Source organism: Ostrea edulis, chromosome 3, assembly GCF_947568905.1.
Source record: "Ostrea edulis chromosome 3, xbOstEdul1.1, whole genome shotgun sequence".
Lineage (NCBI taxonomy): Eukaryota > Metazoa > Mollusca > Bivalvia > Ostreida > Ostreidae > Ostrea > Ostrea edulis.
Genome location: NC_079166.1, coordinates 24,331,845 through 24,349,581, shown reverse-complemented (window position 1 = coordinate 24,349,581; position 17,737 = coordinate 24,331,845). Strand labels below are relative to the sequence as shown.

The following is a 17,737-nucleotide window of genomic DNA, read 5'->3' as shown; positions in this document are numbered from 1 at the left end:
GAGGGGGTACAATAAAATAACTTTTGTGTAATCTATCCTAAAAAATCAATAAAATATTAGCGGGCGACGATTTAGGACGGGCGACAATTTGGGGTGCACTATAGTACATCCAAAATCGTCGCCCCTAATGATAGTGTAATATTGTCCCAAATCGTCGCCGGGCTTGTTCTGGGTATAGTCAGTTTTTGAATCGAGGTAAGCTACTGACAAACAAGTTGATGGTACAGGGATTTCAACAGTCTCGATTGAAGTCAGCATTTCGCAAATTCTATGGTCGTTATAACGATCTAGTTCGTCAATACAACCTCGCATTGGGTCAAATGCTGTCTGACGTGTTTCATACCGATTGTTAAGCCGTTCTTGGCACACTGATTTTGACTGCGGATAAATCCGTTTACCTGATCAGGATATGGGGCTCACGGCGGGTGTGGTCGGTCAACAAGGGATGCTTACTCCTCCTAGGCACCTGATCCCACCTCTGGTGTGTCCAGGGGTCCATGTTTGCCCAACTATCTATTTTGTATTGCTTGTAGGAGTTATGAGATTGATCACTGTTCGTTATCTTGACCTTGCATGAGAAAATCAATTGCCTGATTATATGTCAAAAAAAAGAAAAGGTTATATATTCATTTAGAGACTTATAACACAGCCAGAATCAGTTAATACCAAAATGTTGCTGAATCAGCAAAAATTGTCATATAGTCAAATGAACTACCAAATATTGTTTAAATATAGTCCTATTTGTGCTCATATATTAAATACATGTATCTAGATTATATACATAAACAAATTGAGTATTATCTCTATAAGTAATTGTAAACATTTACATTTATGGCATATCAAAAATACACAGTGAAATACATACAATGATAATAGTCATCATTAACAGTTATTCAAATATTTAACAAATTTGTTGATTACATTTGTTGACTTAGATATTCTAGGCTGCTTTGAACCAGATAATGGTTAACTGCAAACATTTCTCAACCCATTATGAGAATCCCTCTTGTGTATAATCTCTAATTTAGAAAAACATTTTGAAATCATAGTAGATATGACATTTGCCTTAATAAAAGATTCCAAAGACTTCTTGAAGGAGTAATAATTCAATGAGAACATATCATATTTTTCTGAAAAATTGCATAATGTCAACAACTTAATTTCAAAAAGTTTTTTCAGTACCTTCACAGCAGCAATAGCATCATGTTCCCAAGTAGTTACAAGAGTATTTTGTTTGAAATTTACATCATTTTTACCAAAATATCTCTTGGACACTTTCAGGGTATCAATAAAATCAATAACAGCACTGGCAAAACTATCAAATAATTTGTATCTGACAAGCTAATTAATCAAAATTGGTAAATCAAAGTTTTGAATGTTGTACCCAACCAAAATAGGTTTACCGCCAACAGACACAACAAATTCTATAAACTGCTCGAGTCCTTTAGATGGCTTCTGATGTTCAACAACCCTGTCATTGTGTTTCATCCCTCCACCAACAAAAGTAATTCCGGTTACTGTGGATGTATCAAGACTAATGGGGGACTGTGGTGTCGAGTGTATGTTGAACTCTCTCTCTCTCTCTCTCTCTCTCTCTCTCTCTCTCTCTCTCTCTCCACACACTGCAGCAATTTGAACAATATCAGATGTTCTGGCTGAAATAAAATTATATTTTCACTTCTAAGTCAACCGAAACATGCCTCTCTAGAATGAAACTAGCCAAATAAAGACATATGTAACTTGATCATAACATAACAATTTCTTCACAAACCTAATCCAGTCGTTTCTAGGTCAAATACCGCATAGGAATTGCAATCACTTGGAAGGGAATCTGGTTGATTTAAAGAAATGTCTTCCAGATCAATTTCATCTTTAAAACCAATTTTGCTGCAGTATGTGTCAGCTGCAACCTAAACACACAAGAATAAAACATTAAGTATGCACAAAATCACAAAAAATGAATTGCTCGTTATAAGCAGTATTTATGTAATTACCTTCAAGAATAGACTGTGATGCATGTATTGCAGACCACCGTTCTAACTTCAGCTCTAAGCGTCTCCATTTTGTGCTTCCGCTTTTGTCTGCTTTGGAGGATTCGGGCTATTTAACGGTAAACTGTCCTAGAGTAATTGCCAATCTCTTATTCAACTGAAAAATAACAAATGAATCAGTAAACTTGCCTTTCTAAATAAAGATCAACTGATGCTCATCGAAGTGAAAATTATCAGTTTTTTTTGAAAAAGTAAAACGTTTGATTTTTGTCAACAAAAGAAGAAATCAAATGTAAAATGAATTAAGATCTCCTGAAATGTTAAACTGCACATGCATTAAAATGTTCGGAAAAAAACCTGTTAAAAAGTATTAAACATCAACAAGACATAAAACTAATGAAAACAAAAACTAAACACCGAAAGAACTTTTTTTCAATCAAGAACATATACCTCTATTATATAATTATACCCATCATTATTTTGGCAAACTGTTGCAGATACAGTAGTCTGCAAACTTTCTGAACCCCCATAAAACGTATTAGATGGACATTTTCAACAATTATGTAATGTTTACTTTAATTCACTAGCAAAAAAGAGAACTCATTATAACTCCCTATTTGCTGATGCATGACTAGACTTTTTGACATCATAGACAGTTGCTTCTTCAACAAAAACGGAAAACGGAAATATTCATATCTAGTGATCAGTCATTCAAAAACTTACTTTGTTAAACATCACTCTGATTCCACGCACAAGTACTCTGAAGTTGAAATAAAAAATATGCTAGAGTTCCTCATTGACAATATCTTCGTGGTCTTTGGTGATCAGGTCTTCCAACAGTCTGTTGGAATTCCCATGGGCACGAATTGTGCTCCTTTGTTAGCTGACCTGTTTGTATATTCATATGAAGCAGAATTTATTCAAAAACTTCGACGTGAGAAGACAAAATCTCTCGCTGTGACCTTCAATTCGACTTTTAGATATATCGATGACGTTTTGTCTATTAACAATGATAGCTTTCATTCATATGTCGATTTGATATATCCCTGTGAGCTCGAAATAAAGGACACCACAGAGTCGTCCACTTCAGCTTCATACTTAGATATTTTATTGAAAGTAGACATTAACGGCAAACGAACAACTCAATTGTATGACAAACAGGATGATTTCAGCTTCTCCATCGTCAACTTCCCACATTTATGTAGCAATATTCCATTATCACCTGCATATGGTGTTTATATATCTCAACTGATTCGATATGCAAGAGCTTGTTCTGGGTATAGTCAGTTTTTAAATCGAGGTAAGCTACTGACAAACAAGTTGATGGTACAGGGATTTCAACAGTCTCGATTGAAGTCAGCATTTCGCAAATTCTATGGTCGTTATAACGATCTAGTTCGTCAATACAACCTCGCATTGGGTCAAATGCTGTCTGACGTGTTTCATACCGATTGTTAAGCCGTTCTTGGCACACTGATTTGACTGCGGATAACTCCGTTTACCTGATCAGGATATGGGGCTCACGGCGGGTGTGACCGGTCAACAGGGGATGCTTACTCCTCCTAGGCACCTGATCCCACCTCTGGTGTGTCCAGGGGTCCGTGTTTGCCCAACTATCTATTTTGTATTGCTTGTCGGAAATATGAGATTGATCACTGTTCGTTATCTTCACCTTGCATGAGTAAATAGGAAAGAATTATTTCTCTCACGCTTTATCCACAGTTTAGTGTATTTATTCAGAAGCTTTGAGAAAATTCAAAATTATCAAAATCCTCAATTGAATTCAATTGCAAAACTAATTAAACAATCAGGACGAGCATATCTTAAAAATGGGTTGCACTTGACGTGTAAAATGCAAAACTACATGGTTGTCCAAAAGAAAGTTGTATCATATTAAAGAAGAAAACAATACACAATATCTTATTTCACTGTACAACGTAACTCATTGAACGTACATGGCATCGTAGCAGTGTAAGACAGAAAAATATCTAATGACATTCCCACATGGGTGATATTGATTTCGCATTGGTGAGAATGTGAGAACGAAAAGTCTCACATGACTGTCATACGAATAATGTCGGTGATAAGGATTGACTTCCTAGTAGGTGATGTAAGAATCTATCCAAAATCTATCTCAAATAGCTTGTAGATTTCTTCTTCATATACTATTGATATTGATGTTAAGGTGATATCAATAGTGTCGTTTAAAGTCAGCGTTTTGCAAATCCTATGGTCGTTAAAACGATCTAGTTTGCCAATGCAACCTCTTTTGGGGTCAAATGCTGTCTGACGTGTTTCATACCGATTGTTAGGCAATTCTTGGCACTCTGATTTTGACTACGGATACCCCCGTTTACCTGATCACTATATGTGGCCGGTCGACAAGGGATGCTTACTCCTCCGATGTACCTGATCCCACCTCTGGTATATACCATGGGTTCGTGTTTGTCCAACTCTATATTTTGTATTGCTTATAAGAGGAATGAGATTGATCACTGTTTGCTATTTTCACCTTTCATTTATGAACGAAGACTGTTGGATTTTTTCTGTTTTTGGATTATTTCAGATTTTAGTGTGTAGTGTTGATACATGTTATTTATTGTTTTTGAATGATGTATGATGACTCTACAAACTTACTTCCATAAATATTTGAATGTATTTACTTTTCATATCATCAACTGATTTCAAAATGAAACGCATATTGCCAGTTTTGGACATCTACCCATTATTTTTTGAATTCTAAATATAGGTTTATTGCTTAGTATGTTGACCCATATGACATATGTTTAATAAATTAAAATTTTCTTCATATTACCAAAGGCGGCAAGTGCAAAAAGGTCAGTTTCTAATCATATGTCAGTCATGTGAATTTGAACGTCTTCATTATATCATCATTTAACAATATTTTGGTTCATTTAAATCATTAAAAAAATTTCATTATGCTTTCTTTATACATTGAATACATTAATGTACTATGTTACTTACTGTCTCTGTCACATCACAATAAACAGATTAATTCATACACATTCAATCAATAATATAGTATTTTCCTTGTTCTGTACGTTGTAAATCGGTGCCGCTTTATCACCTTTGCTAGTATTTTACCTTGGTAAGCTGTTCTTTTATTTGACTTCCGTATCCTGCAGGTAGTTGTAGATATTTATAATGTTACTGTACGTCTTTCACAGATAGAGATTGTGTTGGTCGTCCACACACGCATTCCATGTTCTTGTGTAAGCAGTAGAGAAAGGAACTGGCCGTCCTGATCCGGGAAATGGATACTGCTATTGTTATAACCACACACCAATACGTGTCCGTGGACATCAGTGCAGATTCCTGTTGGATAAAAGACAGGTTGATGACCTGAGTGGTCATACTGACGACCTTTGTAGTTAAACCGACGGCGTCCTGATTTATCCACCACCACTAATACTGCTTTCGTTCTCCATTCAGAAGTCCAGATGTATCCGATCTTGTTCTCCGTGATGTATGCTGGTACTCCATACAGACTTTGTCCCTTGTCGTCCTTCTTAATGACCCGAGGATTCCGTCCTGTCCTGTCGTACTTCGTCACTTTCTCATAACTCCCCACCAGTATATCGCCATTAATACGGGAGGAGTGGATACAGAGTGCTCTCCTGTCTGGTGTGAAGAGTGTGGTGTCGACTGATGTTAACTTACGGACTTCATCATCACCGTCTATAAACAGAAGGTTCCCGTCTTCTGTGATGGTGTAACAACCTGTAAAACCGTATTTGACTATCCGTTTGTCGCGTACTACGTGTCCAGGGGAGTCCACCCTTAGGTGTTCTTCATTGTTTAATACTTTGGATTTGGGAATGGTCGATACCTGTTAACATTGCAAAAGTAACGAAAGGGTAGTCGATTTTCGATAAAGAATTCAGAATGAGAGAGAGAGAGAGAGAGAGAGAGAGAGAGAGAGAGAGAGAGAGAGAGAGAGAGAGAGAGAGAGAGAGTGTGTGTGTGTGTGTGTGTGTGTGTGTGTGTGTGTGTGTGTGTGTGTGTGTGTGTGTGTGTGTGTGTGTTGCAAAATACCACGAACGTTATTGATAAATTCATATATTGGTACCGACGGTTGCAATTATACCTATATATTTGATATAAATACGGTCGATACAACATATTTTGACCAGGGATTTTGTTTTGTGTATTAAGATATAAGTACAAGTGATCATCAGCGACATAGCTGAACAGCTAACTGTAAACAGTATGCGCAATTTGTCAGAGAATGAATAAAACAAGATCTTGTCCTTATAAAAGGAAACCAATACGTGAACAATAGGTATGTGTAATATCTTAAGTTGAATCTGTGTACGATTTCATTACAAGTCACATTGCTAGAGTTTTAATGATCAGATGATGTATCATATTGATATGAAATATTGGTAGCTTTGACTTTTAACCTCAAAATTAAGAGTCATTCTTGTATTTGATCTGGACCGTAAAGTTCATCTGGACCGTAAACTTCAAATTCAACAGGGATCACTATGTGATTTACCTGATCAAGATATAGGGCTCACGGAGGGTGTGACCGGTTGACAGGGGATGCTTCCTCCTCCAGGGCACCTGATCCCACCTTTGGTATATCCAGAGGTCCGTGTTTGCCCAACTCTCTATTTTTCGTATTGCTTATAAGGACTATGAGATTGATCACTGTCCGTTATCTGCGCCTTTCATATATGTTCTAGAAATGGAATCCAAGGTTTTCTAGACCAGTGTTAAACCGTGTAAATAGACTCCCGATTGATGAGAATTGCAAGTATTCAATAAACGTCTATGGGGCAGTGATTGATTTCCTGGACACATTATCCCCTGGTATGCGTGCCTTTCCATTTCATGCCTCAGATCAATGGGGGATAAGATGGCTCGGATTACTGTTTGAATATTTGGCTTTCATATTTAGCTTTTCACAGCAACATCACATTCTTTACTAAAATAATGTTGTGGATTTGTAAATGGATGTGTTAATTTCAAACGCACACCGTCCAAGAGTAATCTGGATCTTCAATAGATAAACAGGTTAATCAACTGATTTATGAATGTTTTACATATTAATGGAGATACTTTATTCAATAACATATACACGATACTTGGTTTCACTATCGGTAACTGAATACATCACATGACCAAACAGCCATGATCAGAGTCAGCGAAAAAGAGTAAGGGCAATTTTTATTGAAATTTGCAATGAAGATGGCGGAAGTTTACCTAATCCTGCTCATTGTTCTTTGGCGTTTGACTAATTGTTGCCATCTCGAGACACTTTACGCCTTATCCGGAAATGTCGTCAACGCTTTGTATATCAGCTTTTCCACGAATGTCTCCTTTTGTTTTGGCAGGAGGTGCAAACTTCAGGGGAAATGTTTGTCCTTCAACTTTGACACTAGGGACAAGAACTGTTACCTTAACTACAAAAGCCACGTGAAAATCCAAATCGCATTCGATCTTTTGATGTCAGTGCGTGGAGCTTTATTTCTGATCTAAAATTGTGTTTAAAAGGGTATCTATAAACTCTTGTTGTGGCAGTTAATTAATTGAATTGTTTTAATTGTCTGATAATGTATATGCATCAACATAACATGTGTATGTTCGAAACATACGATGACAATAGTAGACATTTCTAAGTATTTCCTCTGTCACCGGAAACTGCAGCAACCACAGCTGTAGACATGATCTTGTCTGTAGTGAGGGAGAAAGCGATCCCACAATACCCTATAGGTGTACACATGACACACAGTGTCAGATGAATGGGCGTTCCAGCAGTATACAGGATGAGACAACTCTGGCCATACGTAATTATTTAGATTGCAAAATGTCTCTAACTTGAACAATCCGTTAATTGTTGGTCACTGACCGGTTTGGGATACAACACATTCTATTACTAATCAGATGTTAGTTATTCATGTCCATTGTTGGAGTCGATAAATGTATATAGTACGCCGAAATTACATGAATAATTGTTGGCAAAATGAAAAATTTAACCTCCATAAAATATCAATGAAAACCAAGGTAATATTTTGGACTCTTTTGTAGGAATGAAAATTCTGTATCAAAACAATACAATGTCTTATTGTCGTCCTCACATTTTCTTATCGTTGTATTCTCTTTATAGCTTAATATATGGAATATGGAAATCCTTTAAATGTTATGGAAATAAAAAGCTATTTGAAATTTGTTGTAGGTAGTGGGAATACGATACAAGAAAGGTGAAGATAACGAACAGTGATCAATCTTACAACTCCTATAAGCAATACAAACTAGATAGTTGGGCAACACGGACCCCTGGACACACCAGAGGTGGGATCAGGTGCCTAGGAGGAGTAATCATCCCTTGTCAACCGCTCACACCCGCCATGAGCCCTATATCTTTATCAGGTAAATGGAATTATCTGTAGTCAAAATCAGTGTGCCGAGAATGGCCTAACAACCGGTATGAAACACGTCAAATAGCATTTGACCCAATCATAGGTTGTATTGGCAAACTAGAGCCGAATTCATTTTATTTGGCAGCAGGAGGCAACTGGATAAGTGTAGCACAAAAGTTATTAACATTAATGGTGATGAAATTGATCCAGAACTTTAGATAAGATACTTAGGTGCATATTTGGAGGAAACTCTCAATTTGAAGGAACATATAAAAAGGAAATGCCGAACAGCTATGATCAATTATCTTAGGATTAAAAGTATTCGCAAATATTTGACAAAAGAAGGTACAGAGATTTTGGTTTTATCTTTAGTAATTTCTCATTTGGACTATTGTAATGTGATTTTAAACGGCATAGCACATACTGAAATATGTAAAATGCAAAGAATCCAAAACATGGGTGCGAAACTGGTATTAAATCGTAATAAATTTGACAGCTCTAGGGATGTTCTCATTGACCTACATTGGTTACATATCGATTCTAGAATATCATTTAAATTATTGACCTTCATGTATAAGTGTCATGTGGGCGAAGCGTCATTGTATTTAACAGAACTTTTAATGAAACAGGTATCAAATAAAAAGTTGCTCTATCTTCTGAGAGTTGCTACATTGTTCCTTTGAACAGGCGTAAAACTGTCAGTGATAGAAGTTTCGGAACCATTGGTCCGAGACTGTGGAACAGTTTACCGGCTGAAATAAGACAGTCCAAATCTTTACATACTTTTAAAGCCAAATTGAAAACACATTTGTTTAGACAGTTTTAATGTACATGTTTTTAGTTTAGTATATGTAGAGTGTGTTTGCATGCATATGACGTATTGTTTATTCATTTAAAGCTTTTTACATGTATATTGTACATGTACAACGCCATTGAATACTTTGTGTAAAATTAGGCGTTAAATCAAATAAAAACAGTTTCAGTAGAGCGTTATATCGACCATAAAATATGCAAATTGCTGACTGTAAACGAGACTGTTGAAACTCCTGTACCATCAACTTGTTTGTCAGTAGCTTGCCTCGATTTAGAAACTGACCATATAAAGAACAAACTCTAGCGTATCGAATCAGTTGAGAGATATAAACACCATATGCAAGTGGTAATGGAATACTCTCTCTCTCTCTCTCTCTCTCTCTCTCTCTCTCTCTCTCTCTCTCTCTCTCTCTGTGTGTGTGTGTGTGAGTGTGTGTGTGTGTGTGTGTCTATATTTTCATAAATCAGTCATGATATGATATGCCATTTTCCATCAAAAGGATTATTTTTAGGTCAAACGATAAAATGATAGAACCGTCATTTGTCAAAGCATAGGCTACACCATAGAATTGTCTAGCAGTGCATGATTTTAAATGAACTTAATATTAATTAGTAGAAAATTGCAAAGATGCGTATCTTTAGACAAAAACTATTAATGAAAAGGTGAAGATAACGAAAAAATTATCAATATAAAAAACTCTTGATATATTAGAGGTGGGTCAGGGGTACACTGTTATGCTTGATATATTAGAGGTGGGTCAGGGGTACACCGTTATGCTTGATATATTAGAGGTGGATCAGGTGTACACCGTTATGCTTGATATATTAGAGGTGGGTCAGGTGTACACCATTATGCTTGATATATTAGAGGTGGGTCAGGTGTACACCGTTATGCTTGATATATTAGAGGTGGGTCAGGTGTACACTGTTATGCTTGATATATTAGAGGTGGGTCAGGTGTACACTGTTATGCTTGGTGGAATGACACAATTACACTTATAGATATGCTAATAACCCGCGTTTAGTAAGCGATTTACAATTTTTGATATATTCTAAACATCTTTTTATTACTGTTGAAATTGTCGTATGTCAATGAGGAAGGTAAACAATTGCATATAGTAATTCACCACAAAACAAAAACATTTTTGGTTTTTACTCTTGCAGAATCATAAACATTTCCATCTACTTCTGCCACAGAAATACATAATTTAACCGTTGGTACTGAGGCCAAACAGAAGAACCAACAACCCGACACCACTGGCGACTGCAGCAGTCCCGAGGGAGGTCAGGATTAGCGGAAGTCGTCTGGGATCCTTTGTGGTGGTAGGTGTGGTAGGTGTGGTAGGTGTGATAGGTGTGGTAGGTGTGGTAGGTGTGGTAGTGGTTGTAACTACAGATACCAAAAACAGATAATAAATAAAGAGAGTTCGGCTATAGTAAGTATGAAATGAACTGGTATGGAATCGAAATTGAGTGAAGGCATACCTTGGTCACATTGAAACCCGTCTCCGATAAATCCCTCCTTGCATTCACAGCGAAAGGAGCCGTCAGTGTTGAAACATTCAGCGTTGGTGTCACAAGGTTCAGTTTCCTGTGCACATTCGTCTATATCTTTTGTACAAACCACAGATATAAGCATCAGGGCAAAATATAAAACATGGTTTGGATGGTTTCGTGGTTACATATTTAATTATTATTTCTTACTGAAAGTAGAAGGATTTTTTCATTAATTCTGATATAACATGAAAGTTGTATCATCAATATCGCCAGTTAGACCAATACTTAAATCCTTGGGCAGTGTCCTACTTTTCCATTTTCTATCAAGGTACATCCGTGATCTATTTATAACAGTTATGCAATGACGTCATATGGAAGCGCATGTTTGTCATGTTGTTATGATACAAAATGTTCTCGTGTAAACAACCAAAATAGTTTTCAAGAGTTAGTAGCTCCCTCTCTCCTCTCTGTGTAGGACATATTTAAAATGAATATGCAGTTTACGTGCAGAAATGGAACAAGACCTACCTTAACATTCCTGCGTACATCAGCGACAGACAAAATCAGAGTTAAGGTAAGTGAAATGCCAATAAAGAAACTATTTTTGTGTTTAATGCTATCTTTTAATTTACGACCAGATACCTCTTACAGGAGTTATAAGATTGATCACTGTTAGATATCTTCTTTTTTCACTTTGACAATGATATGTGATGGCTTAATCAGGATCAACTTCACACCTCTGATCTTAATTAGATACAAGTGGGTTAGTCAGATGCCCGGTGATATTTGTTCATAATGGGGATTTTAGATGTCTACGATCATAATAAACAGTACCAATTTTGTACATCATACTTTAGCAGTTTGGGTATGATTGCAACGATGATTTTTCCAAATCTTAATCATCATCAAAACCCTTTTTTTTTATATAGAGATTGGTGTTTGTTTTCTTCATAACATCATGGTAGGGAGAAAAAACATCTAATAATTCATATACATGTAAATCATTAATAAATGCTAATATTGTGGTAAATCGGCCATCCCTGTGGTCACTGGTCATTGTTTCAATCCGATCGTTTCATTTCGCCTAGTAGCTGACCGGATATAGTCATTTTGTTGTATTTCCGATTCTCTCTTTTACTGTAGTAGCAGGTGACTAAATATAAGATAATTTAATCTAGCCAGTCTTTAATTCATGATGAGGAATGATTTATATTAAAGACGTTTTATACAGTAGGTGTATACATTTAATTTCAATAATGGAAACTTTCGTTTTAGGTCACTTCGTGGTGTGCTTGAAACGAAGTAACAAAAATTCAGAGCCATTAGATATATACTTGGAATGACTAGGAGTAGGTATCATGCGGATCGGACTTGGCTAAATGTGCTGGTAGTCTGTTGACATTCGGGAAATATTGTACCAGGGGGTGGGATGGGCTTAAAGACGTCAAAAGTAAATTAGAGAAAATTCCCTTGGTAACATCTTGTATATAGAATAAATTTCGACAAACGTCATAAAAGATAACTACGAAATGGATTGGTTCACATCAAGGATAAAGGTTCCCCAAAGATAGCAATGCACCAAATTCTTAGGATGCCCTTTATAAATATGATATGATTGAGATTTTTTTAATGGATCATTATGATCTAATCAAATGAAATATAACAGTTTACATTCAAATCGCTAATAGGAAACATTCGCCGATTTCACTGTACGAAATGGCCCCACTGTTCTGAAGATGGTTACGCGTACGTTTGATATCGCTGCACCGTTTGAATTCCCATTGTTTTTGCATTAGACCTGACTAGTCTCTTTTTTGCATTTTCGATTTCACGCGATTAAAATGCTATAATATTGCTGTTTACCAGAATACGCCAACTCTAGAGGACACCACTTTCCATAGAATTCCGAATCATGCTTAAAATGGATAGTGGTAATTCGTAGAATGAATGAGAAAACTAAGCGTCTGTGGAAGCAGGAAAGTCCGATGCTGTGTGTCACAGCCATTTTTGTTCGGGGTGACGATAGAACAGCTAGTTTATTAGGTTATTATTACCTTCACATTGCATACGTTCAATTCAAGTGTTTTATTTTTTGTTTCCTTGTTAGCGTTTTTTAAGAGTTCATGTTGTTTTGTGGTTCTTGATTATCATTTCAGATTATACGTTTCTCTTTGATGACCGGTTCATCCCACAAGACAAGAAGCAGGCTTGTTATCCTGATACAATAACTCAGGAATTCTTGCCTAATTCAGTGATGTACACTAAAAGGAACATGTCTCCATCATGGATATATATGAATGCATAACATTTACACGATAGTTTTTATCATGACATGTGAGTAATACTGAAAAGCATGATTTACGAGGAAATTTTTGAAACTTTTTTCAATTCAGTTTAGAATAAAACATTAATGATTCTAGGTTTAATGAATATTTCTATATCACCAGAAAACATCAAATGTCTTTGATGTAGGGGAGTCATTACGGGACACGAGATACAAACACAGAACATCCTCACTTGCAAATTGCAAAACGAACCATTAGAAAATATAGCTTGATGATTTTGATATTCATTGTCAAGCTGAAATTGTGTCAGGCAATGAATAAGAATGTGGAGGAGAACGTGTCATAAAATATTTGCCATCAAGGAATTATTTTTTCTATTAAAAATTTTCAACCCAAAAACAAAATTGTCAATTACTACACAGTGTTTGATTGTGATCATTTTATGATGTTTTTCAGTTGTTTTGGACAGGTAGCTTATTATTAACTGAATTATATCTGTTCAGTTCACAACCAAACGAGTTGGGATCCGGTTTACAATAGGTCCTCAATACCCCTTGCGACGAAATAAGTCGGTCCATCAAAGATGACCACATAAACTGAGACCTCGTGCTACAGCAGGTGTGGTACGATAAAAATATTCCTCTCTGCTCAAAGGCCATAAGCGCCGATCATAGACCAAAATTTTGCAGCCCTTTCCCTGTAATGGGGACAATTCCATAAGAGTGAAAAAATTCTAGAGAGGGACGTTAAACAATATACAATTATAATCATATCCAAAAGATAAATTTTTCATGACATTAATGAAATTAAGGCCAACAAAAAAAAAGAGAAAAGAATATCGCACTAATTTTGTTATTCAATTTGTCAGAGTCAACTGTTTGAAGAGTGTTTGATACATGGATAATCTTTTATCTTTGCAATCATTTGGCCATCTAAAGAAATAGTAAAAAACACCATACCAGAAAAGTCCCAAACACAAAAATCATTTAGATGCAACAGGTGTTCCTATAGAAAATATGTCCATGCCCAATATCAGAGTAAAACGTGGTCAAATTACACGCATAAAAATACCCCGAAAACAATGATTGGGCGTAGTCCTATGTGCAGTCAGGTATATATTTGATTACTTGGGTAGTTCAGCTAGTGGCAGACATATTATTCAAAAGTCTTGTATTTTAATTCCAAAAACATGATGTTTGATCAAGATGATAGTATTAAGGCAGATTATGATGCAAGGTTTTTTTCATGGTAAAATGTTATCGTGAGTATATCTAAATTCTTAAAATGCAAATCACAGTAAGGAATTCAGGAGGTTGGTAATATCAGACATATTTCATGCAATGTATAGGCCCAGAATGTTAATCAACTACCAATTGCAGTACGCTGTGATTTTAAGCCATTGGATTTTAAGCCAACTATTTTTTCGGTCAAAAACAACATTTAAAATTCAGGTAACTCTAATGATACTAGCAATACGGGAAATAATGGAAATCCGAATAAGAACACGTTGTCTTTTACCTTTCGGTGTGTTGTTTCATACTATTGATAGTCATGCACGACGATTTGTACTAAACTGTAAGTTACATAGATTGTATGATGCATAGGTCATAATATATCTTTCAGCTAAATCCAACTTCCTGCCACTTGTTGTAGCTTCTCTTTTAACCAACTCCTTCTTTAATTGCTGTGCAGTAAGACTACTTTCTTTCTCTCTCCATTGTTGTCATTTGGAACAAGCGCGTACATGCGTTTCAAGCGCAAAAGTAGTCATCCTTATAACGATCATGCGACCTGACGATTAATGTCACGAATGTTTTATTGTTTCAATATTACGTGTACAAAATCTACAGGGATCATTTGTTTTAACACTAATGTTTTTCAAATAATAACCAACAGGAAGAATTCTATGTAAAATTCTAAACTGTAGCCACTGAACGGAAGAATCACTAGATGTTTTGAAACAAATTTTAAACACATCTTGCACTGAAATATCATCTACTACATATGAAGATAGTTCAGTTTTCCACTTGCCCATAGAAGTTGGAATATCTTCTTAATTATGTGGCTAAAATGAGATGTATTGTATGTGACCGAAAAAATAAATAAATTATAAAAAAAAAATGTCACGAATGTTTCCTATTGAACTATTTGCTGACATATATAATTGTACAATACCTTTCTGGCTGAAGAGAATTAGAAACCCGGTTTCCTGCTCAAAACCATCTGGTGCGAATAGGATACGTAGAGCTCTCTCCGAACTTTGACCCCCGTTTTCAGGATGGAATAAAGCACAGTTGTCATAGAGTTTGTTTTCCTTCATAGATCCTTTACAATAAAAATGGAAAACATTCTACTCAAAATCTAGCAGTTTTAAAGAAAGCTATGTTGATCATCATTGGTTTATATGCCATAATGAAAAATAAGGAAAGAGAACGAAAAGTGGTTAATCTCAAAAATCGTTTGAGGAATAACTGAGTGTGGGATAAATATGGACCCCTGGAAACACCAAAGATGGATCTGGTGCCAGGAAGAAGACACCAACATCGAATGACCAGGAGCAACTACAGTGAGCCCTATGTTTTAGTCAGGCAAACGGATTAATCTGTAGTCAATATCAATGTCTACAAATGCCGTGATAATTTGTACTAAACACGCCAAACAGCACTGGACTGAATGTCAGGTAGTAATTGAAAAACATAATCATTATAACGGCAATATAATTTGGAAAATGTTGATTTCAAACATGAATGTTAAAACTCAATTTATATGTCAGTAGCCTGTTTTCAGCTGAACAAAAAACATACGCAGAATGTTTTTAAGTATCAAATTAGTTGAGAAAAAAGAACATCAAAATATGATGTAAGTGATATCCACATTTGCTACATAAATATGGAAAACGAATGATGGAGAAGCTGAAGACATAACGTTGGTCATAAAACTGTGTTGTTAATTTGTCGTTGACTACATTTCCATATATGAAGCAGAGGTGATGAAATATTGATGGTGTCCTTTACTTTGTGTCACTGATACATATTATGTAGTTATTTGGGTTAAATGCACTGTGAAGATGAAATGCAGAATCCATTAAGACCTTTACAAGGACAAATGCTGTTACGGAGAAACTTCAACCCATTGTGCCACATGATATGTGAGAAACTGTAAAACTTTAAAAAGGGGGAGGGGCTCTAAATCTCCCAATGCAATGCATAAGCAAAATGTCAGATGAATGTTTGACGGGGTGATTCCATTCATACGCAGGAAAAGACTGATCATGTGACTTATGTCATGATGCAAGAAATTGAGTGTCAATTTCATTAGTATTGTAATATAAGGAAGTGCATTAGCAAATGTAAATATATCATATTGTGTAAGAATATCAATAACAATTTCAGTGAACTTATGCTCTTGCATAAGAACATATCTGTTTAATTCACGTTTTTAAAAGGGAAAACGACTGCTCGCGATGAATTAAAGAATAGGAATTTTGACATCACGGAAAGCAGCTTCCTTAATAAAATATGAACTCGGAACTATTTATATCTTGTGATCTGTTCAGACTTCAATTTGAAATCTATGTCCAAATGATGCTGGAGTTGCTCATTAGCAACACCTACACTGGCTTTGATGATGATGTCGTCTTCTGCATGAGGCATTTATTCATTCCAAACAATTTACATGAGAAGACATATTTTGTTGTAGTCTTTAACTCGACACTTGGACATACTTACGACGTTTTATTTTTAAAAAAGCATTCACTGTCATTCATTTGTCGATTCGATATATCCCAGTGAACGGTTTTGATTCTCCATATCTGTTTCATATTTGGATAATGTATTGGGCATAGACATAATCGACAAAATATTAGCTCAGTTTTATGATGATGAGATGTCCAGTTTCTCCAATTTCAACTTTCCATATTCATGCAACACTCATATATTATCACCATGTATGATGTTTATGTCTCTGAACAGTTTCGATACTCAAGGCTATGTCTTGTGCATGATCAATTTTAAAACACAGATGTCTACTGACAAATAAATCAATTTTTGGGGGCTTCGATAGTCTCGTTGAAATTCAGCATTTTCACAATTTCCATGGTTGTTATTGTGCTATAATGTACATCATTTATCCGATCAATATATAGGATTCACAAAGGTCTGAGAATTTAGTAGAGTATTGCTTACTCACAGGTATATGATCCGATTTGTCCTGTTTCCAGGGATGTGTGCTTGCCTTGTTTACCTTTTCATTTTTGATTAAAATGACTAAGTGCGGAAATTCTAATACATCAGATGGCACTATGATAGTATCAGTCATGTGATTTAATATTCATACCTCTTTAAATTGTCTCAGCTCAATGGCAAAGCATAAACAAAACGAAAACTTGAATATACATGTATATATATACAAAGCAGATTAAGGTGAAAAGGTAATCGTATACGTGATACTTTGTGGAAAATATCGAATATTCTTAAGTGTGAACAATTTTGATTAAGAAAAAAAAAAGACCAAGGAGCAGTTATAAAAAATCGAGCAAGACTTCACATTTTTTAGTTGTTTTTTTTTCCAGAAAATATCAATGAACAATCTTTATGCTTGGGGTGAAGTGAAAATCTACATATACATTATATACACAAGCAATAACTATGTCTTACCGTCAAATACTTTAACAACAAATGAATCTTTTTTCAAAACTCGATATATCCCGGAATATGTTCATTCTAATTCTCAAACATTTCTAACGTTGCACACTGTCGAATAATTT

At 35.6% G+C, this 17,737-nt stretch overlaps 1 protein-coding gene across 1 annotated transcript; it reads right to left on the bottom strand.

Annotated features, from left to right (window-relative positions):
* Positions 1 to 10,342: 10,342 nt before the first annotated feature.
* LOC130052500 (epidermal growth factor-like protein 6) lies at positions 10,343 to 17,228 on the bottom strand. The gene is made up of 4 exons (XM_056157656.1): positions 17,157 to 17,228; positions 15,148 to 15,297; positions 10,676 to 10,801; positions 10,343 to 10,580 (listed from the first exon to the last, which is right to left on the bottom strand). The coding sequence occupies exons 2-4, from the start codon at positions 15,290 to 15,292 to the stop codon at positions 10,399 to 10,401; spliced, it is 453 nt and encodes a 150-aa protein (XP_056013631.1). The 5' UTR covers positions 15,293 to 15,297; positions 17,157 to 17,228; the 3' UTR covers positions 10,343 to 10,398.
* Between the last annotated feature and the right edge of the window lie 509 nt (positions 17,229 to 17,737).

Excerpts from the sequence above, each read along its gene's own strand:
- LOC130052500 (XM_056157656.1), bottom strand. The coding sequence starts at position 15,292 with ATGAAGGAAAACAAACTCTATGACAACTGTGCTTTATTCCATCCTGAA. Across the intron at positions 10,802-15,147 it reads AATTCTCTTCAGCCAGAAAG|ATATAGACGAATGTGCACAG; the intron begins GTATTGTACAAT and ends TTTGTACAAAAG. Across the intron at positions 10,581-10,675 it reads CGGGTTTCAATGTGACCAAG|TTACAACCACTACCACACCT; the intron begins GTATGCCTTCAC and ends TGGTATCTGTAG.